Below are 25577 nucleotides of genomic sequence, written 5' to 3'. Positions count from 1 at the left end.
TACCCTCCTACTAGCCACTCCTCCCCATGTACACATATCGGCGTGTACATGATTAAACCATACATGTCTTGATGTAAGCGTCTGATCACGCGCCTTCCATCCACCTCCTACCAAACAGTCCTTTCCAGACCACCCCTGGTGAGTTAAGGCAGCGGGACACGCTCCATCATCTCCAGTACTGCTACTTTCTACAATACTACCCTTTCCTTAAAGCAAACGGCCTCACAAGCACAGGAGTATTTTTCACCACACCTTGTCTACAATTTGAGTGGGCTTGCTGCCTGCTCTGGAGGAGAGGGAGGTCCAAATGACATCTAGTTGTGAAGACAAGTTGCTTGCTGCCTGTGGCCAGGGCTGCCCTCCCCAGCCCCAGCGACTTTGCTATGGCTCTTAGTGCTTCAGACCTGACCCCCATGATATGTTTGAGAGTACTTAAATTTTTTTTATTCTTGATTAATACATTTGAATCTTTTCAACACTATACTATGGCAGTGTTTTTTTTCTTAGTCTTTACACTGTTAGTCAGACTTCCTGATCCATTGCATTCAAAGTGAGTGGAAGTCCTCATAATACTTGCCCATGGCACTGTGTCTCATTATACATTACATAATTTAAGTCATAGGAAAAGCTTTGAAGGACTATTCCACTCAAAGGTAACAAATGAGCAATTCATTTTACATCCCTTCCAAAGCAGAAGATGTCAAGTACTGTTTTCAGCTGGGGCCTGGCAGAAATAGCTGATCCCTTTATAGTCCGCCCAGAAACAATGGGACTGGGGTGAAGCAAACTGGCAATAAGAGCTATAGACTGATAGGTCAGAATTTGAAATCTGTGGCTCTATCAGAATGGAGTTTTCCACTGTAGAGCTGGAGAACGGTGCAGTGGTGAATGTACAAAATTGATCATCCTTTTGCTTAACATATTCCAAACCAGCCTTTGATCAACAAATCTGTTATTACATTAAAATTAACCTTATACATTTTTGTTTGCAAAGTATTCTTTAGATCAACAAATAGCGTCCACAGGTCCTAAAGGTTATTTTCAAACTTTTCCCTATAGATGGTTTAGTCCATCTGGTGCTAGGTTCACACCTATGTGTTTTTGTGGGCCGGGCTTGCACAGGCATGGCAGCCCATTCAAATGAATGGGCTGCTGTGCCTGCGTTTGCACAAAAAAAGGTGCATACACCTTTTCAAAAACTCAACCCCAGGGAAATCGCATTCTTTTTGACCATGCAATTTCCCTGTGGTTCCCACACACTGCGATTTTACATGCGTGGGCGTGCTATTCAGAGTTAATGTCTCCACAGAGCAGTGCCATAGGCAGAAGTGTGAACTAGGCCTTAGAGCTATCCATTTGGAATAATAGTAAATTAGACTCTTACTGTGTCAAAGTTACAGTTAGTAACTTATAAAGTACATGGATGTTACATTTCTAAATATTTTTTTTTTTTATAAAACAATATGAGAAAGATTTTGCATCAAACGTTTGGATAGTAAGAGTAACAACCTTTTGCCAAAACCGCAAAAAACTACCACCCATAAACATTGTTCTTTTTGATGGAAAAAAAAGACTAGAAGAAACAACAGCAGGAACTAACGTATTGCAGTAAACAATCAGCAGGAACATAGTTCACTTGAAATCAAGGATATAGATGACTAGCTAAAGTTGTGGTAATTCCGATTTGTCGGGTGAAAGCAAGCATTTATTTTTTATACATCATGGAACACAGTGTTAGGCATATATTCATTACCTGCTTGGTTATACTTCATCTCCAGGTGAATAGACACTGGTAGCCCAAAGATCTTTAGACAGGAAGTGATCCCCTATATAACCCCACCCATACAGGAAGTACTACAGTTTTTTACCAGTGTCTGCAAGGTGGATGGCACGGTTGTTTAAGCTCTCTGAGCTCCAGGTCTCTAGTCCCACAAATGGTTCTTAAATTAATCAAGGGATTAACTGATCGGATCCATTTGACACAGGCTTTATATGCTTAGGTAAATGGTACCCGAGCCTCGCAAAAATGACTCAGGAATCTGCAAGGTTTTGCCTGTAAATGCGGCCTCCGGGCGCTGGACCCTGCGAAGTGGAATCCTGGACACTACAGCGCTAAGGCATTCCTGCAGTGTGCTGTACAGGTCCAAGGGAGTGGACCCTAAACATGAAAAGGTTACCCAGTCCTTGGTCAGTAAGGGGGTAAATTCTTCCGGGGCAAGTGACATGAACCCGCCGTGAAGGTTGAAGATTTGGCTCTTGGTTTCTAAGCTGCCCTGCGCCTGGATGGGTAAGTGAAACCCCTTATTATTATTGTGGGGTGTCCCCGTAATTGTAATAATCAGTCAAGCTAGCTAGAGGCTGGGCACCTTTGTGCAGTGATAATACGGGGGAGTTTTTGGGCTAGCTGTAGGTGTTTGCAAAGTGAACATTTTTTGTTTGTGTCTGGCTGTTTTCTATCTGTATGATGGCGCAAGACGGTGCGCCATTTCGCCTTGGTTAGCTATGGTGCATGTGCTTTCGCAAAAGCACCGCTGGACTCAGTTTGTTTGGCGGCCATGGCGCACGCGGTTTCGCCACACATGCGCCTTAGCCTTTATCTGGGCGCACGAAGATTCGCATCATACGCAAATATGGTCACGCCCATTTGTTGGGACCGCGCACATGCATGCATGTACAGAACTTTCCGGAGCACAGCCAGCTTATTTAACCACTTCAGCCCCAGAAGAATTTACCCCTTTACTGACCAGAGCACTTTTTGTGATACGGCACTGCATTGCTTTAACTGACAATTGCGCGGTCGAGCGACGTTGCACCCAAACAAAATTGATGTCCTTTTTTTTCCCACAAATAGAGCTTTCTTTTGGTGGTATTTGATCACATCTGCGGTTTTTATTTTTTGCTCTATAAACAAAAAAAAAAGCGACATTTTTGAAAAAAAAAATTTTTTTTACTTTTTGCTATAATAAATATCCCCAAAATATATAAAATGGAGGGGCTACCACTGACATGACAGCGATCACTGCTCCCGATGACAGGGAGCAGTAGATCTGTCATGTCACTATGCAAAACAGGGAAATGCCCGTTCTGCCGCTCCATGACATGATCGCGGGACACCGGTGGACATTGAATCCGCTGGACCTGCAGACCAGATCATGGAGTATGCGGCAGGCGTTAGCATGCCCACAATGCTGCGTCTTAAAGGGGACGTACCTGTACGCCCATTTGCGCAGCCGTGCCATTGTGCCGAAGTTTATCGTCATGCACTGGTCGGCAAGAGGTTAATCTGTGTATGCCAAGCATGCGGTGCTTCCAGAAGGCAGCTGTGGGACACAGAGTAGGCTCTGAACCAGGCACTTGCAGCGGTTCATTTCTCCTTACCAGGGTCATGTGAGTCACCACGTGTTGCTTGGCAGGCTAAAGGTGCTTAGCAGGATTGTTGCATAGGGGTTTGGTGAGCCCTATTAAAGGGTCTCCATTCTGAGGTGTGTTAATACATTTTTGTGGCTAGTAAATGTCTTAAAAAAAGAAGAGCAGGACTAACACTACAGGGAAGGGCATGCCTATGTCATCAGTAGTTCCCGATTAACCTAGTTGTATCCCTAGTGTTGTATCCCCTGAAGGACCAGAGGCTTCCTGGGCAATCTGAGCCGCTGCGCCTATCTTGGATTGTGCCTACAGTCAACGCTGCTGCTTCACCCTTTATCACTAAGGATGAACTGTCCTCAGCCCTAGCCGGGTTAGAGCACAGGATTGCTGGCTTGATTGCCTCAATCCCACAGGGTGGCAAGAAGCATGACAGATCCCCCTCCCCGGAGCCTCCTAGTCTGGAGCAGAAATAAGTTGAGGTTGGGGAAGAGCTTAAAGCTCAGGATTTTGTGGATGACTTGGCGGATGAGTCTGCTTCCGAGCAATCTGGACAAGAAGATATCCAGTTGGTGTCTGCCTCTCAATCACAGAGGCTTTTGATCCTGACTCTAACCAAAATGGTTCATTCTGCCTTTAAGTTGCCTCTTGCAGAGGTTACTGCGCCTCCCTGGTCCTATTTGGGATCCTTGAGGCCCCTTCAGGCCACACAGGCTTTCCCCTTACACCCTCTGTTGGAACAGACGGTGTATACTGATTGGGAACATCCTGACAAGATTTTTGTTCCTCCAAAGAGGTTTCCCCTTTATATCCCATGGATGAAAAGTTTGTTAAGAAGTGGAGCATGCCAGCCGTAGATGCAGCAGTCTCTTCCTTAAACACAAACTTGACTTGTCCGGTAGATAACGCACAGGGCTTGAAAGACCCTGTTGACAAGAAATTGGAGTCATTATTAAAAGCTTCCTTTTCTTTGGCCAGTTCAGCTATTCAGCCAGCTGTTGCAGAAATTGGTATCTGCCAGTCCATAAAGGATCAGATAAGACGGCCTGAAAGGCCTAACCAGGAGGATGATCTGCCTGCAAATAAGGCAGATATTCCTTGAGCGCTGTCTTTTGCTGTTGACATCTTAAAGGATTCAATACAGCAGGTTTCTCGTTTTGCTCTCTTGTCTGTACATACAGACTTTTGTGGCTTAAGAACTGGTCAGCCAAGCTTCCTTGTAAGAAGTTATTGGCAGGTTTCCCCTTTCACGGGGGATGTTTATTTGGTGATCATTTGGCCACAAATATATCCAAAAGATTTCCGGAGGGAAGAGTTCTCTACCTCCTGTGAAGAAAAGCACCAGGCATCCCTCGTTTAAAACCTCAGCGACTGCTTCCTCAAATGTCTCAGCGCCAAGGCAGTTCCGCCGCCAACAGGGCACTAGGGCCAGGGGCAAGCCACAAGGCCAGAGCCAGAAAAAGCCTTGGGTCCAAAATTCTTCCAAACCCAGCACCAAGCCCTCCTTTTGAGGGGACACCACCCACTCTACTGGGTGGGGGAAAGGCTGCTGCACTTTGCAGACATTTGGAGAACAATAGTTCAGGATGAGTGGGTCACCTCAACTATATCCCGCAGTTACAAGCTGGAGTTGCGGTGGGTTCCCCCTGAGAGGTTCTTAAGATCCAGCGTCCTCCAAAAAGTAACTTATTGCTTCAGGTACTACATCATTTAGTGCATCAAGGGGTGATTGTAGAGGTTCCTGTACCCGAAAGGGGCGCTGGGTTGTAATCAAACCTATTTACGGTTAAAAAACCAAACAGAGGCCCAAGGCCCATTTTGGACCTAAGATCCTTGAACCAGTATCTACTGATCCAGTCCTTTTCAGATGGAGTCTGTCCGCTCAATAGTAGCCTCACTCCATATGGGAGACTTTCTAGCCTTCGTCGATATAAAGGACGTGTATTTACACGTACCTATCTTTCAGCCTCATCAGAGGTTCCTGTGATTTGCAGTAGAGGAAAGTCATTTTCAGTTTGTGGCTTGCTACGGCTCCCCGGGTGTTCACAAAGGTCCTAGCACCAGTACTGGGTCTTTTAAGGGCCCAAGAGATCCTGGTGCTCGGGTATCTGGACAACCTCCTGCTCAAAGATCATTCACTTCAGGCTCTAGAACAGAGCATAACATGCACAGTGCGGTATTTGGAAAGCTTAGGCTGGATCATAAATACCGAAAAGTCAACCTTGAGACCAGCTCAAAGTCTAAAGTATTTAGGTCTGATCCTAGATACGTCCAAGCAAGAGTATTCTTGCCACCCACAAGCATCTGTGCCCTGAAGGATCAGGTGCATCAGATAAGGGGCACCAGACAACCCTCTATTCAGCTCTGTGTGAGACTTCTAGGGAGGATGGTATCCTCCGAGGTGGTGCCCTATGCCCGGTTCCATTCAGGCCTCTACAACAAGACATCTTGTTGGCTTGGAACAGGATAGGACAAGCACTGGATTATCCAATGTTCTTATCTCCACCCCCGGGATGCTTAAGCCTGAACTGGTGGTTGCAGGATCAGAACCTGCGAAAGGTAAAATTCTTTCTCCTGGTAACTTGGAAAGTATTGACTACAGACGCCAGTCTCTCAGGCTGGGGAGCGACCTAGAAGGGCTCACAGCTCAGGGGAAATGATCAAGGACAGAACGGATCCTGCCCATCAACATCCTTGAATTACAGGCAGTACATCTAGCCCTACGGTCCTGGACGGCGGAGCTTCAGGACTGCCCTATGAGGGTTCAGTCTGACAATGCCACTGCAGTGGTCTATATAAACCACCAAGACGGTACCAGGAGTCGTTCAGCTCTCAAGGAGGTGAACCACATACTAGCCTGGGCAGAGGGACATGTGCCGATTCTATCGGCAGTCCATATCCAGGAGTAGAGAACTGGAAGGCAAGTTATCTCAGCCACCAGCACATCTGCCCGGGGGAATGGTCCCTATACCCAGGGGTGTTCCAGGAAATTTGCCAATGTTGGGGATGGCCAGAGGTTGACCTACTGGCATCCAGGTTCAGCAACTAGCTACAGCTTTTTCTGCCCCGAACAAGAGATCCTCTGGGAATCGGAGTAGATGCTCTGGTAGTTCAATGGAGCCAGTATTCTCTGGTTTATGCTTTCCCTCCGATCCCTCTCTTTGCACATTGTTGCGCAGGATTCAGAGAGAGGGAGTTCCAGTCATTCTGGTGGTCCTGGTTCCTGTAGATTGTGAGACTGAGGATAGACTGGTAATGGAGGCTTCCACGTCACCCTGATCTACTGTCTCAAGGTCCTATATTCCACCCCAATTTACAGTCTCTAAATCTGACGGCATGGCTATTGAAGCCAGGGTGTTAAAGGACCATGGCATCTCGGGACCAGTGGTGTCTACCCTAGTGAATGCTAGAAAAGCTGTCGCTAGGAAGATCTATCATAAGGTCTGGAAGACTTATATTGCTTGGTGTGAAGCCAAAAAATGGTTTCCTCGGAAATACATGATTGGGAGAATTCTCTCTTTTCTACAGTCAGCTGTGGAAATAAAATTGGCTTTAAGTACAATCAGAGGTCAAGTTTCGGCCCTATCAGTATTCTTCCAAAGGCCTTTAGCCTCCCATTCACTGATCCAAACCTTTATGCAGGGGGCAAATCGCTTTCTTCTCCCCTTTAGGTCACCTATGTGTCCTTGGGACTTGAACTTGGTGCTGTCTGTGTTACAGAAACAACCATTTTGCTGTCATGCAAGCCAGCCTTCCTGATGGCTATCACCTCGGCTAGAAGGGTGTTGGAGTTGGCGGTCCTTTTGCAGGGAACTGTACTTGATCCTTCACCACTACAGGGTCGTGTTACGACCTGTTTCCATCCTTTTTGCCAAAAGTGGTGTCGGCCTTTCATTTAAATCAGGACAGTATTTTGCCTTTTTTTCTCTCAGCCTCATTCGGCGGAAGAGAGATGACTGCATTCTTTAGATGTTGTCTGGGCAGTTTAGATCTGCCGAGATCTGAAACTGAAGTACTTCTTGTATGAGAGGGGTTATATAGGAGATCACTTCCTGTCTAAAGACCTTTTGGTCTACCAGTGTCCATTCACTTGGAGATGAAGTATAACCCAGCAGGTAATGAATATTAGCCTAACTCGGTGTCCCATGATGTACTCAAAGAAAAAGATTTCACAGGTATGTATGACGATAAAATCCTATTATCTTTGTTTGCCATTTATTTGATGCTCTTGGACATACCATGTTATCACTTTAAAATTCTATCCTTGGCTTTGAATGTCTAAATTCAGCAGTGCATGGCTTCTTATACTTCTGCTGTCCTACAGTAAGTAGCTTTCATCTGAGAGTGAAAGATGTAGAGGAAAATATCCAGGGAGTTGAAAGGCACTTGTTTTTGGCATAAGCCACCATTTCTTAATGCAGCTCCTTATTCAAATAATAATCTGCAGACTAAGTCGAGTTTGCATTATATTATGAGATGTATATTACAGCAGTGGTTCCTAAACTGTGGTTCACCAGCATACCTGCAGCCATCAAATCCCAAGCAATCATTGGTGACATTTTCAGGCTTAGAATTCAGCAGCCTCTGTGGCTTCATCTGACAATACCCATATCACACTTGCACATTATCTAACCAATTACACCGAAGGGGATAAGGCTTTTAATTTTTATTATTTATTCTATCAACAGTTAAGATGTTTTTCAAAATTAAGTCTAAGTCCACAAGAGTGATCCCTGTGGACATGAAGTGTGTACAGCAGTGAGCTCCAGTTTTTTGTTTTCTTTTTTCTTTTAAGGTTCATTTAATTAAAGTGACTCTGTTAGAGATTTAAAAAAATACAATTGAAGTACCCTGTTAAAGTATTACTAAACCCACAACAGTAAAATCTTTATATGCAGAATAGCATGCTTGTTCTGCCCGCTGTGGAACTTAAGTGATTAATCCTCTGCATTGTGTAAAAAGTCTCTTTGATCCTGTATGGAAAGATCCTCCCTCTTCTGCAGGGTCTCTCTTGGCAAGGCCAGATAAGACACAGACTAGTAAGACTGCACAAGGAACATTTCCTTGTTGAGCTGAGTTATCCAGATCTACTTGGTTTTGTCTCTATTGCTGAGAGAACATTTCCTTGTTGAGCTGAGTTTTTCAGGTCACATAATATTGACATCACACATTTTGGGTGTGTATACAGATCCTAAATGACAGCCCAGTCCCTCCCTCCTCCTCTATGCCCAGTAACTAAAAAAGAACACAGTGGGTGGGATGTCGCATCTTAATTTATGGATGATCCACCTCCCATAACAGCATGAGGACACAGGCTGTAGTGGAAATCTCCTCCCTAAATACTCAGCACTCAGGCAGACCCTGCAGTTTATCACGAGACCGTGGTATACAGATCAGCCAAAAAGGTATATAGTGACAGTATTTAAATGTAAAAAGATGATTTGTAAGCTGTGGGCATGGAGGGGGGTGAACTATTTTCATATTACTGGGTTTAGTAACACTTTAACAAAGCAGTATTATACAGTTTTTTTATGGTAGCAGAGCTCAGAGCACTGATTCTATTTGACTCCTCGGGCAGGTCACATAGGAGACCATAATCACATTCACACACACACACCCCCTCTACTGTGGTTTCACCTGCTGAATCCTAATCACTGCAGGATGTAGTCCGACATCAGCCCGACTTCAATGAACGGGGATCCGACTTTGATCCCGACAATGCCAGACACTTTGTGTCTGGTATGAATCTTTAGGGGAAACACCACGCCAAATTAAAATAAAAACCGCATGGGTTCCCTCTCCAAGACCATACCAGACCCTTCTGTCTGGCATGGATTTTAATGGGAACCCCCAACGGAGAACAAACGGCGTGGGGACACCCCCAAAGTCCATACAAGACCCTTATCTGAGCACGTAATCCGGCAGGTGAGGAAAGGGGTTGGGGCGAATGAGCGCCCCTCTCCCTCCAGGCCGCATCCCCTCAACATGGGGGGCTGGGTGCCTTGGGGCAGGGGGGCCCTGCGCCCCCCACCCCAAAGCACCTTGTCCCCATGTTTTGAGAAGGGCCTCTTCCCGACAACCCTGGTTGTTGGTTGTCGGGGGTCTGTGGGCAGGGAGCTTATCGGAAATCTGGAAGCCCCCATTTAACAAGGGGGCCCCCAGATCCCACCCTGTGAATGAGCATGGGGTACATTACCCATTCACCTAAAAAAAAAAATTGTCAAAAATAAAACGCTGTACACAGGTTTTTAAAGTAATTTATTAAGGCAGCTCCGGCGTCTCTTCCGATTTCTTCTCCCCTCTCCAGCTCTTCTCCCTCCTCCACTGATGTCTTCTGCCTCTGCCGGTTATTCTCCGCTGATGTCTTCTATCCCTCCCCGGTTCTTCTCCCTCTGTCCACTTTCTTCTGCCGGGTCTTCTCTCTGCGCTGTCTTCTCCCTCTGTTCTTCCTCCAATGTTGACTCGAAGCTCTCTCCCGCTCTACTGCTTGGTGCGCGTTGCGCCATTACTTATATTTTTTTTTAGGTGAATGGGTAGGGGGGATTGTCAGGAAGAGGCCCTTGTCCTCATCAACATAGGGACAAGGTTCGGTTGGGGGGGGGGGGGCACTCGCTCGTCCCCCACTCCTTTTCCTCACCTGCCGGGTTTCGTGCTCGGATAAGAGTCTGGTATGGGTTTTGGGGGGATTCCCCTTAAAATCCATGCCAGACCGAAGGACCAGTCAAGACAGCCCTCATAGGGAACCATTGATTTTCACACGTCATGCGACATGAGCTCCCAATGTTGAAGTGTTTGCCTGAGGCTGGGTTCACACTGGTACGATACAACTGTTGTATGACTGTCATCCTACTTTGCCCTGCAACATCGATCCTACTTTGGTCCTACTGCCATCCGACTTGAATGAACAGGAGAGGATTTTGCTCTGACTTTGAGATAGTCTGTCTTGTTCTTTGACCAATTAAAACAATCTCAGTGTGACATAAATTCCTTTTACTGCTGCTGTTATCGCCATGTCGGATGTCACAAGTTGGATGGTTAGGACAAGCATCCGACTTTGATCCTACTTCGATAATATTCAATGAAGGGGTGTGGCCGCGATGTGAAGGAGGAAGGACGTGCTCAGCACAGGCTCTCGCAATCCGTCTCCTTACTCCGTCTCAATCCTACCTTTTCCCCGGCCATCCTGCTCAGCAAACCATCTTCCCATGACAGGCAAGAGAAAATCCTTCAAGAAGGAGGCTGTTCAGGCATCCCGGCTCCCACCGCCGAACACTCGTACGGCGGCCATCTTGCCCACTACCTCCTTGTCTCCAGCATCTGTTGCTGTACAGACTGACCCGACGATGGCAGCTCTCGGGACACCAGCTCGGGTGGGGGCCTCTGCAACTCCTCAGGCGGACCCAGAGCAATTGGGGGAACAATCCACCGCAATGATCCTAGCGGCCATCGCTGACAGTAAGTCCTCTGTGGAGGGGAAAATTGACACACTGACTATTGAATGTGGGCTAATAAGACAGGACATGGACAAATTTAGAGGCCGCCTTACAGAAGTGTGCAATTGGTGATTGAATTGCAACAACAGGTTAAAATTCTTATGGTCCATTAAGAGGACGCCGAGAATCGCCTCAGGCATAATGTGCGGGTGGTTGGGCTCCCTGAGGGTGCGGAAGGCCAGAATCCTGTTGCATTTGCTGAGGCCTTTTTCAAGCAACTCCTGGGCCTGCAGCACCTGTCGCCTGTATATGTTGTGGAACTTGCACACAGGGTGCCCACTGGTCTGAGGCCTGCTGGCACGTGGCCACGTGCCTTTCTGGTTCGCCTGCTCAATTTCAGGGATAGGGATCTCATCCTGGAGGAGGCCCGTAAACACCCTGAACTGAAACATGATAATAGGCGCTCTTTTACTGATGTCCGCAGGCGCCTGAGGGAGAAGAATCTGGTGTACAGCATGCTATATCCCAGTCGCCTGAAGGTTATTCATCATGGGGCCAGCAAATTCTTTGACTCCCCTGCGGAAGAGAGGTGAGAGTGTTGCATGTATGAAGTGACTGATGCCTGAGACTTAGTATCTCTGGATTACTTGCCTATTTTGCTGGACGATTTACTGGGAGTAATATTACCTGATGTCACAGCCATCCGTTCATACCCTGCTCTTCTGTTGTGACTGCCTTCTCAGATGTGGGGAATGTGCCATATCATCGGAGAACTTGTATCCGTTAGCTGTGGGAAGTTCTGGTTCTGTTTTGGATGCACTGAACTGCATGTCTATTTTCGAGACCCCCCACTGAGTGGATGAGCTCTTGGAACGATCCACTAATGTTTTTTTTGTTCCTGTGATCAAAGTTTCTCCGCCAGTTTTTTGGTTCGGTTTGCCTGGAGCAAACAGGGCATTGGGTTCTTAAACTGTTACCTTTTTTAACTGTTTTGTTTTTGCTTTTTTTTCTTTCCCTCACCTTTTTTTTTCAATTTTTATTTTGGGGGGGGGGGGGTTTATGTTTCGTCTGCGCCCTGCCTTTAAAGCTGGTGCAGATGGATGTTTTGCTTGCCCAGTATGGTACATGAAATGTAACTGCTGTTATTTGGTTGTCCGTGGCTCTCTGTGTTCAGGCTCCTCCCCCTCGGGTCTTCCCTCTCCTGGGTCCCTCTCCTGTCCTCATGATATACACTACCCAACCTAGTGAGTGATCTCAGACTTCTTTCATGGAACGTCCGTGGATTAAACTTTAAATTTAAGAGGTCACTGGTCCTGCAATACCTTTAATCTCTGCACCCCCACATTATCCTTTTACAAGAAACGCACCTAATGGGTAACAGGATATTGTCCCTCAGTCGGAACTGGATACAGAGAGCCATTTACTCAACCCACTCCTCGTATGCCAGAGGGGTTGCTATTTTGATCCACAAAAAGCTGACATGTGCTATTGAACATGTGGTAACTGATCCTTTAGGACGCTATGCTATTGTAGTTATGACTGTTGAATCTCAGCTAATAGCCATTGCTAATATTTATGTCCCTCCTCCTTTCAAAAATTAGGTGCTATACCAGGTGTTGGAAAAGGCGCCACATTCGGCCCTTTGAAGCTGCTCGTGGCGGGTGATTTTTAACAACATCCTGGACTATTTCCTGGACACCTCAAACCCGACCAGGGCGCAGAATCTGGAGCTCAGGAATTGGGCGGAGTCTGTGGCTCTGGAGAAGGTCTGGCGGTGGAAACAACCTGGCGAGAGAGGTTACTCCTATCTTTCCCACGTCAGTACCTCCTCCTCCTGCATAGATCTGGCATTTGCTAATCCGGCCTTATTGCCCCTCATTGAGGAGGTCTGTTACCTGGCTGGGGGCCTGTCTGACCACACCCCCTTGCGAGTGACATCGGCCCTTGCCTCGAGTGGCCGCAGCGTGTCCTGGAGGCTGCACCCTGGTTGGGTAAGTGAACCCTCGGTCGAGGCCCTGGTTTCACCTCATCAGCAGGAATATTGGGAACACAATGAGGGTTCGACGGGAGGGCCTGTAGTATGGGACGCTTTCAAAGTGTTCACTCGAGGAGCATATTTATCGGCCATCAAAACTGCACGGGCTGAGAAAAATTCAGATGAGCTCCAGGCTCATGAAATACACTGTGCTAAGGCACATGCTGAGGCACCCTCCCTAACCGAACTACAGATGGCTAGAAGGGCCCTATTAGTACATTTCCAAAACCTCACCCAATGTAATTGTAAAAGTAGGGAGGAGGAACTGTTTGAGAAAGGTGCCAAAAATGGGAAGTTGTTGGCATACCTGACTGCAGATACACGGGCGCACACGGCCATACCCTGTGTTTATTCCTCGGAGGGTAGCATGATGAGGGATAGAGGGGGTGTCATGCAGGCCTTTGTGACATATTACTGCTATCCTAAAGTATGACCATCAGGTACTGACTTGCTGGGCCCCCTTCAGATCCCGGTGTTGCCTGATGAAGTGGCGGCCAGTCTAGAGGCTCCCTTCACGGACAAAGAATTGGCGATAGCGATTTGCTATTGCATCCTTTCCTAATGGTAAATCGCCGGGACCTGACGGACTCCCAGCAGAGTGGTACAAGCAATACCTAGATATCTTGTCACCCAGACTTTTAAAACTCTACAGTGACTGTTTTGAACAAGGGGGTTTACCAACTTCCTTCTATGAGGCACATGTGGTGTTATTACCCAAGCCTGACAAGGACCCCCTCTGCTGTTCTTCAATCAGACCTATAGCCTTGTTGAATATGGGCCTAAAAATACTCGCCAAGATGCTTGCTAACAGACTTATAATAAGTATACACCACCTAGTATCACCGGATCAAACTGGCTTTATGCCCAAAAAAGCCACAGATATCAACCTACGGAGAGTATATACCCATACACAGTTAGGGGCAGAGAGTCCTCTGGGAGGGCTTTGGTGTTTTTTGACCTGGAAAAGGCCTTCGATTCCATTGACTGGGGCTATATGACTCGTACTGCAACGTATGTGGTTCGGCCCTACATTCCTTAAGTGGATATCGCTGTTGTATGAGCGCCCGTGGGCGGCCCTCCGACTTAATGGGGGGGTCTCAGAGACTTTTCCAGTGTCCAGGGGCACCAGGCAGGGATGCCCCCTTTCTCCAGGCCTTTTTGCATTAGTAATAGAGCCCTTGGTGATTTGCACTGCGCTCCTTCCTCCAGATTCAGGGCATCAAAGTGGGCACCCTGATTGAAACTACAGCACTCTATGCGGATGACTTGGTTCTATTTGTCAGTGACACCGAAACTCTTCTTTACAGGCTGTGTTGACACTTCTTAATAGAGTCGCTCAGGGTTAACTGGTCTAAATCTACAATACTCCCCTTAAGCTCTCATCCAATCCCTGAACAGACTGATCCCAACATTTTTTGACTACCCGGTAGTGTAGACCAGGTATGGTATTAAGATCTTGTTCCACATTGAATCGAATGGTACTCTGTTGTCATTTGATGAATTAAAACTAAAATATAACACACACTTCTTCAGGTACATTCAATTGCGACATGCCTTCTGCTTGCAATTTGATGGGGAGCCCCTTGACCTTGAGCACAGTAACCTAGAGCTGCTAACACGTAGTGAATCACTGCCTTAACCAGTCTCTGCTTATATAAAGACCTATTTCAGGAAACGACCCTCCTTTCGGGGCCTTGCAGGAGAAATTGGGATGCTGTAGCTCCGGGGCTGGACAGAGACGATTAGGACGATATGTGGGGGACTGCGTTTAGATACCTAGTATCTAGCAGAGATAGATTGATTCATTATAAATTCCTTCATAGAGTCTACCTAACACCAGCTAGATTGGTGAGGATGTTTGGGAATCAACACTCCCAGTGCTGGAGATGTGCTGCACCCTTAGCTAATTTTATGCATATCTTTTGGGAGTGCCCACCAATTAAACCCTACTAGCAAGCCATTGCCTCTTGTATCAGGTCGGTCACTTCCATATCTATCCCCATGTCCATCGAGGTGTGTCTTTTGCATCTGGTAGAGCCACTGGTCACTACCAGGGCTATACGGACCCTCCTTACCTTGCCACTATTCTATGCTAAAAAGCACATTATCCTATCATGGAAGAGCTCTGTGGCACCAACTGTGGAGTCTTGGAAAGCGCTGGTCAACAAGGCAGTACCCTTTTACAAAGCCACATACTTGAACAGGGGGGTTCTGACCAAGTTTGAGAAGGATTGGGGGGGTGGATGGCTTCCATGGATAAGGCATCTGATTAATCACAGTATGATACAGAACAGGGACCCTGTGTAGGTATTATAGCACAGAAAGGTGAATGTTTTGAGGGACTAGAGGATTAGTGAGTCGTTAAGGAGGTGTATACAGCACATCTGGGGGACAGGAAACTCTCCTTTCAATTGGAAAAATATATGTATAATGGTTGCGCTTAGGACAAGGATTAAGGTGTGCAGCCCCCCTGAAAGGAGCTTCCTTAAGGATCCTCCAAATATTTTCAAATTATCCACAATGGGGTATGGCGCTCCCTATAGGATTATATGGGAAGAGCAGCTACAGCATGGGGAGAGGGGGGGGTGGGTATTTTCCCTTTGTGTCCTGATTGCGTGATAGTACAAACTATATTAAATATCTAAGTGAGGTTTGCAAAAACCACATAAACCCTAGTGGTGGTTACGGAGACCACCAATAGATTGTGCCAAAATAATAACAGTCTTATGTGATAAGAAAAATCATAATAAATAGTGAACTCATGAGTGTAAAAGGTGTGAGCTAGACACCTATAATTAATAGTGATGCAATTTCAAAAAGAGACCACCATATAGTATAGTGACTTAGCATTAACCAGAGATATAAAAATGCACCTCTGCCTCTGTACAAATATATACAAAAAACACCAAACAAATTATAAATAGTAGTCATAGCACACTGTTGCTGGACTTTTTAATTTTTAATTTTGAATCTTTAATCATAGTTGGATTTTTTCATTTTTATTTTTTACGTTTTATAATATGAAGATTTGTCAATAAAAAAATCTTTTTACCTACTACACTATGGGAGCCTTATATTCCTTTTTTACGAGTAAGCTATCATGAATATAATTTAATCAACAATACGGAGATCGGAAACTACCCTGGGCGCCCTACATGATCGTGGTGGTGAGGAGATCGTGGATGATACAATCACATGCTGTATGCCCCTTTGGGGTTGTTGGATCCGGTGAGTGGGGACCCTTGAGGGGGAGCACAAAAGTCACTAAGAACATTTGAAAGCACCCCAGTCACGGCTTTGTTTGAAGAAAATTTGAACACGTTTTATGCAGAAATGTATCACCCTATGGACTATGACTACTATTTATAATTTGTTTGGTGTTTTTTGTATATATTTGTACGATCAGGCAGAGGTGCATTTTTATATCTCTGGTTAATGCTAAGTTACTATACTATATGGTGGTCTCTTTTTGAAATTGCATCACTATTAATTATAGGTGTCTAGCTCACACCTTTTACACTCATGAGTTCACTATTTATTATGATTTTTCTTATCACATAAGACTGTTATTATTTTGGCACAATCTATTGGTGGTCTCCGTAACCACCACTAGGGTTTATGTGGTTTTTGCAAACCTCACTTAGATATTTAATATAGTTTGTACTATCACGCAATCAGGACACAAAGGGAAAATACCCCCCCCCCTCCCCACGCTGTAGCTGCTCTTCCCATATAATCCTATAGGGAGCGCCATCTCCTTTCAATTGGACACCATATCTATGGGGGCGGGGGGGAGTGAGAGGGTAGGGAGTGTAATCATGACACCAAAGGTATACGATAAAATGCATTGGGAGCCGTGGGACTGTACCCCCGTGTCAGGGTAGACCACCTCCAGCTGGAGGTTGGAACGTGTGTGTACCTGTCTGAGCAAAGTTAGGGGGGGTTGTATCACAAGTTTGTGATAACTTTTATGTTGTATTGTTTATGTAATGTGCGCCGGCAATTTCACAACCGGTTGTTGCCACACTGTGTGGCCTGTTATTGTATGTATTGTATAAAACGAAATAAAAAAATAATTTAGAAAAAAAAAAAAAATATTCAATAGGCTGAAGTAGGACTAAAGTTGGACCAAAGTTGTGCAGGAATCTTTTTTTCAAAGTCGGACCGATTTGTGTCGGACCAGTTAAGACGACTCCCATAAGGAACCATTGCACACGTCATGCATCATGAGCTGTCAATTTTGGAACGTTTGTCATACAAGTTTGAACCCGGCCTAAAGCTCTTTTATGGAGCAAAGTTTCAGTAAATGTGCTGCCTGACAGGTACTTGCAATACAAGTAAAATAGATGTGTGGCACTCCCCATTAGTAACTCCGGAGGAAGCTCAGACTAGTGTTTACTGAAGAGATTGGAGTTACAGATCCCACACTTCTAACCTCTCTAAAATCACACAAGTGGATCTCAATGTTCCTGGTATGTAAGTGTCCAGCAATTCAAGAAAACAAAATTCAGGAAACTCTCAAAGGGATGTGTCTCTTCTTTGTTTAATCATATAATCCAAAGGCTAAATACAAAGCACATCCAGCCAAGGAATGTTTCCCTTGCAAAGCGCATGCTTTTGGATTGTGCTCTGCACAAGAAACATTTTGAATTTCTGATTAAATAAAGAAGAGTCACATGCTGGGAGTTCCCTTGATTTTGATTTTTTTTGGAACAATGAATACAAGTAATTTGGAAGTATTTACATTATGTTTTCAAACTGATTATAGTAAACTCACCTGTGTTGTTTCTTACAGGTTAATTGCCTGAGTTTGGAGGAATGTATTGATAATGATCCTTGCAAGTTTGCTCTTCTATCAAGATCTACGGATTCCACTGAAATGTATATTATGAATGCTACATCTCCTGCTGTTAGACAGTTATGGATTCATGAAATCAACCAAATGTTGGAGAATCAGCTCAACTTCCTCAATGGTAAAGCCTTTTATGTGTCTAACTTTGACTTGAATGATTTGAATTTTCATTGTTAAAAAATAAAGTAGAGCTCCACTTAAAGTGGATGTAAACCCGATTTTTTTTTTTTTTAATATATATATATCATACTGCAGAGTATAAGATTTCCTATCATTTGAGCCCAGTCTTGCCACACAGAGTTAATCTATCTGTGAGCAATCCTCTTTTATTGTTCAGTGAGAAAAATCTTGACAAACTGAGAAAAACTTTGTCAAATACTCCACCTTGCTGTGAGTGACAGCCTAAGACACAGGCATTATTTTTTAATTCTCTCCCCCACTCCTTTCTTCAGCAGCTCTGCAAGGATTGGCTGTTCCACACCGCAGCATGATTTGGCATGCTGAAGTCATGTGGTTACTTTCCTGTCTTTTCACTGGATGTTAGAGATCATAGCAGAAGTTTAGCAGAAGTTCAGTGTTAGAAATACACAGGAGAAAATGCATGTTGACAAGGGGAGTGTAGAGGTGGGCGGGGAGTCTACTGACATCACGACTCCACCCACCGAGCTCCAGACAACAGACCCACCCACAGAATCTGCAGTTTTTCGGGTCTCATAACAGACAGAGGGGAGACATTTGACAGGTAAAGATACATGCAGGAGGCATGTATATCCTTATAGATAACCCCTTTGGCAGTAGTTTAGAAAGGATGACATTCAGCACTAACACTTTGTTTACAACACTTTACTAGGCTATGCTATTATAAACCACTCAAATCTATAGAAATCAAGGATTGAATTTTCCAGTCTTTGAAGGTTTAGGGAACATGGTCAAGAGCGGAAACTAAACTCTCAAAAAACATTTGGTATCTCAGAGCAGTCAGGTTGTCCCTACAATACACTCATTGACAGAAACCCACTGCCCAGCGATTTCTGTGGTCCACGGTGGCAGATTTTCAGCCACCACTGCTTGAACAAAAAAGAATGGTCTCTTCATCAAGATTTGTTCAATTTGGTATTCCAAATATGGGGATTACAGATGTAGACATCCTAGCCTTCAGATACAGCAACACGCTACCTCTGTTGCCAGAAGCAGGCATCCTCTAGCCCTGGCCTCAGATGCCCTTATCATTCCCTGGTCTCAGTTTAGGCCAATTTGTGCTTTCTCTCCACTGTGAATTCTGCCTAGAGGAATAGAGGAAAACAGTGATTCAAATTGCACCAAACTGGTACACAGACATACTGTACAGGACACTGGGAATGTGTCCAGGACAGCAGGTACATTTCCACGATATTTGAGTTGTGGTCCCTTTAAGGGGGACGGTTTTGGAGACATTGCTGAGTACCCAGGGGTTCTCACCTATGCTGGGTGAGGTGTTCCAGGGGAGTTTGGCTAGAGAGAGGACTGATTTCCAGCACTCTGGTTTGATAAGTCCGTATTAGGGACCTAGCGTTTTGGAGGTTCAAAGAGTTTTGAGAGGGAAGAACCACCAAACCCTGATTACAAGGACTCTGGTCCTGAAGGGTTTAAGCCCCAGGCAAGGGATGCTTGAAAGGTAGCAGAATGGGATCAGCTACTGTGTCAGTGAGGCAGTGTGAAGTAACTCACAAGCTGTAAGGGTGAACTCTCTTGGGAACTGAGACCCTTGAACCCCCTGTGGCCTGCCCGGCACCCTGAAACACGAAGGGTGAGCTCGTTGTGTGGTTTCTTTTTTTGTTAGAACTGTTTGTTTGACTTTGTGCTGAAGGAAGCTATTTATGTTTACCAGCTTTGGAGGGACTATTAAAGACCTGTCTTCTTTTACAAATGTCTGCTGGTGTTCTCAGGCCCACATATGACAATACGCAGACTTCTAGCAGACAAACCCTGGTCTCCTCCCAACAGGCCAGATTTGCCATCTTGCGTTCCTTTATTCCATCCTAATTCACAGTCTCTGGCTTTAAAGGCATGGCTGTTGAAACCCAGATCTTAAAAGATAAAGGGATTTCTGTATCTGTGATTCCTACCATGCTAAAACCAAGAAAAGCTACTTCCAGGAACATCTATTATCGTACCTGAAAATCATATTTTGCTGGTGTGAACACAGTCAATTTAATCACAGAGATTGCTCTGTGCCTTGCATTCTGCCCATCCTACATGAACACCCTGCTTTCAATGGACCGCATGCCATCCATTGAGAGAGCTGTGCTGCTACCGTGACATCATCGAAGCTTGGACAGTCAAACAGCCGGAGCCTGTGAACCCGGAAGGGAGACCGGGTTAAGATAGAATCCCTGGCGGCAGTGACCGCACACCACTGGAGGGATCTGCTTTTTAGGAAAGTCTGTCATATTGTGTTAGTATGCGTTGCATATTAGCATATTATGACACAAGCTTGCTGGGGGACTGTTTTTTTTTTTTTCTTTCTTTTAAAGACGTGGTTTACTACCGCTTTAACGTTAAAGCTAAGCTCCAGGCAAACGGGTGAAACTACCCAGGTGAATTACATGTATGAGAGCTGTTTTACCCAAGGGAGTTGTCACCTTCATATTTGTTCCCATTGGCTGAGGCTTTAAAGCAAACTATTAAACAAAAGGAAAAGTTTTGTAATTTTGTTGCATATTAATATATTTTTTTGTTGAATAGTTCACTCTACTGAATTCCAACCAGAACACAGTGGATTCAGATTTGTTTTTATGGATTGAATGTACAAAGAATTGGCAGTTAAAGTGAATCTGACCAGGCCATGCCTAAGAAGTGCCCAAGGTAACAATAGTGCTTAGGTGCAGACGCACTGTTGTGTCTGTGAGTAGTGTTCAGATCTTCATGATCCATTTGACATCTCTGTAATCCTAGGCCAACCTTAACATAAAACCTTAGCAGCTGTCTAAGCTAAGTTTAAGCCCGAACCACATATGGCACTAGCCCCTGCCCCTTGTCATTTGTTTGACAAATGTCAGATGTCTGTGGCCCACATTCCCCTTTTATATACTACAGTATATAAAAGGGGAATGTGGGACTTTAAATGAGGCAGTTGAGTTGTGGAGGTAGCATATATAGTAATCATTTTTTATTTATTTATTTGCAACAATAGTAAAAAAGTATTTTCATATGTATACATGCACAATGGCATGAACATAATGGATACATATACATTAGCTTGGCAGCACATAAAAGATAGTAAATGTTGATAACTATAATACAAGGTGTTTCATATTAGCAGGCATTAGTACATCATATGCAAAATATGCAATTATCAATATGTACTGTATGTGTACCTATCTTATAGCAGCTCTTTTGCATATGATGTACTAATGCCTGCTAATATGAAATACCTTGTCTTATATTTATCAACATTTACTATCTTTTATGTGCTGCCAAGCTAATGTATATGTATCCATTATGTTTATGCCATTGTGCATGTATACATATGAAAATACTTTTTTACTATTGTTACAAATAAATAAAAAATGATTACTATATACTCTACCTCCACAAGTCAATTGTCTCATTTAAAGTCCCACATTCCCCTTTTCTTTATCGTACATCACGGAACACAGAGGCTCATAGTAATTATTAAGTGGGTTATATCTCACCTTCAGGTGCTGGACACTGGTGTAATCAATTAGACAGGAAGTTTCCTCCCTATATAACCCCTCCCTTACAGGGAATACCTCAGGTTTTTTTCGCCAGTGTCTAAGGTGTTGGTCATGGTTAATGACTGCTCCTAGATGGCCTGAACAGGGTCAGGGAGCTACGCTATCGGATCCATTCAAAGAGCCAAAACAAAAGCGAAAGTGGATAGTACCCGATGCCTCAATACCGAAGAACGAGGTTTTGCCTGTAATGCTTCTCTCAGGAGAGCTGGGCCCTGGGATCCAGCACCTTGGTCACATTGCTATACCACAGGTGTGCACTGGCAGGGCGCTATACATGGCCCAAGGCAGTGGACCCTACGTACAGAGGGGACCCTATCCTTGAAGGTCTGGCATGACTCCAACCCGCCGTGATGGGTGAAGATTGGGTCACTGTGATATTCCAGCAGTACCCTGCAGCAAGGAATGGTGAGTCTGCATTTGTTTGCAGTGTCTCTATTAAGAGAGCGATCTGACTGTCTGTTTCCCGGTGGCCACTGGGAGCAGTGTGCTGTTCTATCATGCTTGTACTCTGGCTCAGGCAGGCTGCTGTTTTTTCCCCAGCCACTAGAGGGCGCAGATTTGCTTCTAGCCTATTGTTATTTTAGGCAGGAAGAAGAAGGGCAGCCATTACCATGTGCTGACAGGTCGGACGGACTTGGAGACAGAACAGTGGGCCGTGAGTGTGTGAGTACCAGCTTGGGAACAGGTACAGACAAGTCATGATTACATGTTGCATATTTTCTGCCTATCCATGGGGCATGTACAGCTGTAAGTAGTAGATACACCCCTGGTTGATTAGCAGTTCACTTTAAAAGTGTCATTTTCTGCTTGTGGGCATGAACAGCATCATACACGAGCTTGCAGTTTTGAAATGCATGTTGTTATATTACATGTTTGAAATGTTTGAGCATAGTGCATATGTGCTTGGTATCCTACAGGTATAAGTATAGGACCAACTGCAGTTGAGCAGGTGCTTGCTTGCCAAAAGTCGCACAGTTGCTAAATACACACAGATGCTGATATGCTTAGTTGCTAAAATCACACAGTTGCTAATATGCACAGATGCTGATATGCACAGTTGCTAAAATCACACAGATGCTAGTACGCACAGATGCTGATATGCACAGTTGCTAAAATCGCACAGTGCTAGAAGTTTTCCTTAAATATACAGGATTCCTTATGTTCACATAGGAATAAGTGTCTGCATGGATACATGTTGTGTAATGTTGCATAACACGTTCATAAAGCGCATGTTTGCTTCCAAGATGCCTGTTCCATAGCACACATGTTATATGTATGCGTGTATACAGCGCACACTCTTCTTGTTCTTGCCTAAAACATATTTGTATGAATTTATGCTTCCATGAACGCACGCTTCCATAGAGGCATATGGCGTTAATACTTGCCTCATATACATACAGGCCATTTTCATATGTGTTTATTTGCATGGGCTACAGAGGTTGTCTGCACTTCCCAGGGGAACAGCACCTCTTCCGGTTGGTGGTCTGGCCCTTCGGGTTAGCCACCGTGCCCAGGGTGAAGGCCCAGGGTATAGCATTAATGGCATACTGAGGCAATCTGCTGCTGATAAGATCAGTCAGTAGCATGGCTGGACCTAGGTGGTCAAGTATCTGGAACTCCTGGGTTCGGATCCCAGTCTAAAGGTACTTTCTTATGGTCGGTAAGGAGCTTGGAATGTTTGGGACTCAGCCCAAAAAGGGGTCAAGACAAGGAAGAGCTCCTTACATTTACCTTTGCTAATGTGCTAAGGAAGATGGCTTCATTCAAAGCGGTTCCCTATGCTCAGTTTCGTTCAAGGCTGCAATAAACTTTATTCTGTCTGCCTGGAACAAGTAGATCCTAACCTAGGCATTATCCAAAGGGTCTGGTCCCGGGAATACGCCGGAACCTCAGCAAGATGGCAGAAGGGAAGATCCTTCATGCTGATTACCTGGGAGGTGGTGGCCACGAAGGCTGGCTTCTAGGGATGGAGACCAGTCCTAAAGGAGACCACTGCCCAGGGGAAGTGGTCAAACTCAGAGAGCCTTGACTGTCAACATTCTGGAGCTTCCGATGACACGTCTGACTTAATGGCTTGGGCGTTTAGATTACAGGATTGTTCTTTCAAGGTACAATCCGACAATGCCACATCAGTAATTTACTTCAGTTACCAAGGAGACACTAGAAGCCACGCAGCCAGAGGTAAGGCCATGTTCTGGTTTGGGCAGAAGAGCTTTACCTTGCCTATCGACAATCTTCATATCGTGAAATGGAGAATTGACAGGCGGCTCTCTGGAGCCATCAACAATTGTTCCCGGGAGAATGGCCTCTGCACCCCGACTTTTTTCTGCCCAGATAAGAATTTTGGGTGTCCAGGTTCAACAAGAAGTTGGACAGCTTTGTGTCAAGGGCTAGGGATCCATTCGCATATGGGACAGATGCGTTAGTGACCCCGTGGAATCAGTTTTCTCACTGATTTATACGTTCTCCCCAGTTCAGCTGCTTCCGCAGCTTCTACGCAGGATCAAAGTGGAAGGGAAGCCGGTAATACTACTAGCCCGGCATGACCCAGAAGATCCTGGTATGTAGAGATTATAAGGTTGGCAGTAGCGAAACCATGGACTCTTCCATCTAGTTCAGACTTTCGCAAAGGGCCGGATGGAATATTCCATCTGGCCTTACAAACGCTAAATTTAATGGTCCGTCTATTAAAACCCACATGTTAAAGAATGGGAGCTTTCAGGTTCAGTGGTAACTTCCCTGATTAATGCAAGAAAGCGGGTCTCTAGGACCATTTATTATAGGGTCTGGAGGGCCTAGGTTTTCTGGTATGAAACCAAAAGATGGCATCCTCGGAGGCATGTCATAGGTAGAATTCTTGCCTTCCTACAATTGGGGGTAAAAATTAAGCTAGCCTTGAATACCGTCAAGGGTCAGATCTCGGCTTCGCATTCTTTGATCCGTGCCCTTTATACAAGGGACAATGCATATAAATCCACCAGTTGGGTCGCACTTGTGCCGTAGGCTTGAGTCTAGTTTTGTCGGCGTACAAGGACAGCTCCTTGGGCCGATGCATCATATTCCTTTTGATCCTCCTAACGGGGGGGAATAGGTGTTCTCCGTTGCGGTAGTGCCATACTTAATTATTCTTAAGGATAGGGTGATGTTAAATCCTCACCCAGCCTTTTTCCTTTTTTCCTAAAAGGATCTAGCTGTCGTTTGAATCAACACGTTTTTTACCTTCCTTTTTACCAGAACCTTGTTCTGCGGAAGGAAAGTTATTAATTCCTCTCAATATAGTGAGAGCAGTTAAAGGTACATCTGAATGTTTCAAGATACTGGAAGCTGATGTGCTGCCAGAGGACCCTAAGAATGGGCAGGCAGCGTTCAAATCGGCTATTAAAATGGTTGCACTCTCTCATTGTAGTGCGAGCAGTCAAGGCCTATCTGAAGCGACTGCTAAAACTAATGTTTGTGGCGCTACCTGGAGGTCCCAGGAAACTTCCTGTCTAATTGATTACACCAGTGTCCAGCACCTGAAGGTGAGATATAACCCACTTAGTAATTACTATGAGCCTCTGTGTCCCGTGATGTACTCCAAGAAAAGGATTTTACAGGTAAGCTGTTATAAAAATCCTATTTTTTATGTACTTGAACCCGGCATGGAGGCACAAACATTGTGCCTCATTTAAAGTCCCAAATTCCCCCATCTTGGCTGTGGCTTGTAGTATGGACACTGTTACCTTAGACACTTAATAGGCCAAATTAGGTTTGCTTCTTGAATATGAACTACTAATTGAATATGACCATTTTATAAGTAAATTGAACTAAGTCTAATAGTTGTATGGTTTTAAAATGGTGTATATGGTATAATAATCAGTGGAAAACTTTAGGGGGTCTTTTATATATTAATAATTTGCTATTACCCCTGCAATTATCATCTTACACAAACAGTAATACTGAAACTTAAAATGAACACCTTCAATTCTTGATCACTGTGTCATTGTTATTTTAACAATATATATTTAAAGTGCCTGTAATTAAAGCACATATAGAAGAGAGAATGTTTGTATTAAAAATGCAGTATTGCCAGCTGTGGAAAAAAAAAAAAGAGAGAGAATACAGTTGGCTTACAAAGAGGGAAAAAAACACTTGTGCAGTGAAGTAATCCACCAAAC

General features: G+C 44.8%; 1 protein-coding gene across 1 annotated transcript in view; it reads left to right on the top strand.

Annotated features, from left to right (window-relative positions):
• TRIO (trio Rho guanine nucleotide exchange factor) overlaps positions 1-25577 on the top strand; it is a gene marked incomplete in the record, with an annotated part of 1361655 nt that overhangs the window by 1323821 nt on the left and 12257 nt on the right. The window contains 1 exon segment of the mRNA XM_073630705.1: positions 17627-17804. Coding sequence (XP_073486806.1) covers positions 17627-17804 — 178 coding nt within the window.

The sequence above is a fragment of the Aquarana catesbeiana genome, linkage group LG05, assembly GCF_042186555.1.
Source record: "Aquarana catesbeiana isolate 2022-GZ linkage group LG05, ASM4218655v1, whole genome shotgun sequence".
Lineage (NCBI taxonomy): Eukaryota > Metazoa > Chordata > Amphibia > Anura > Ranidae > Aquarana > Aquarana catesbeiana.
This window is presented reverse-complemented; position numbering and strand designations above follow the sequence as displayed.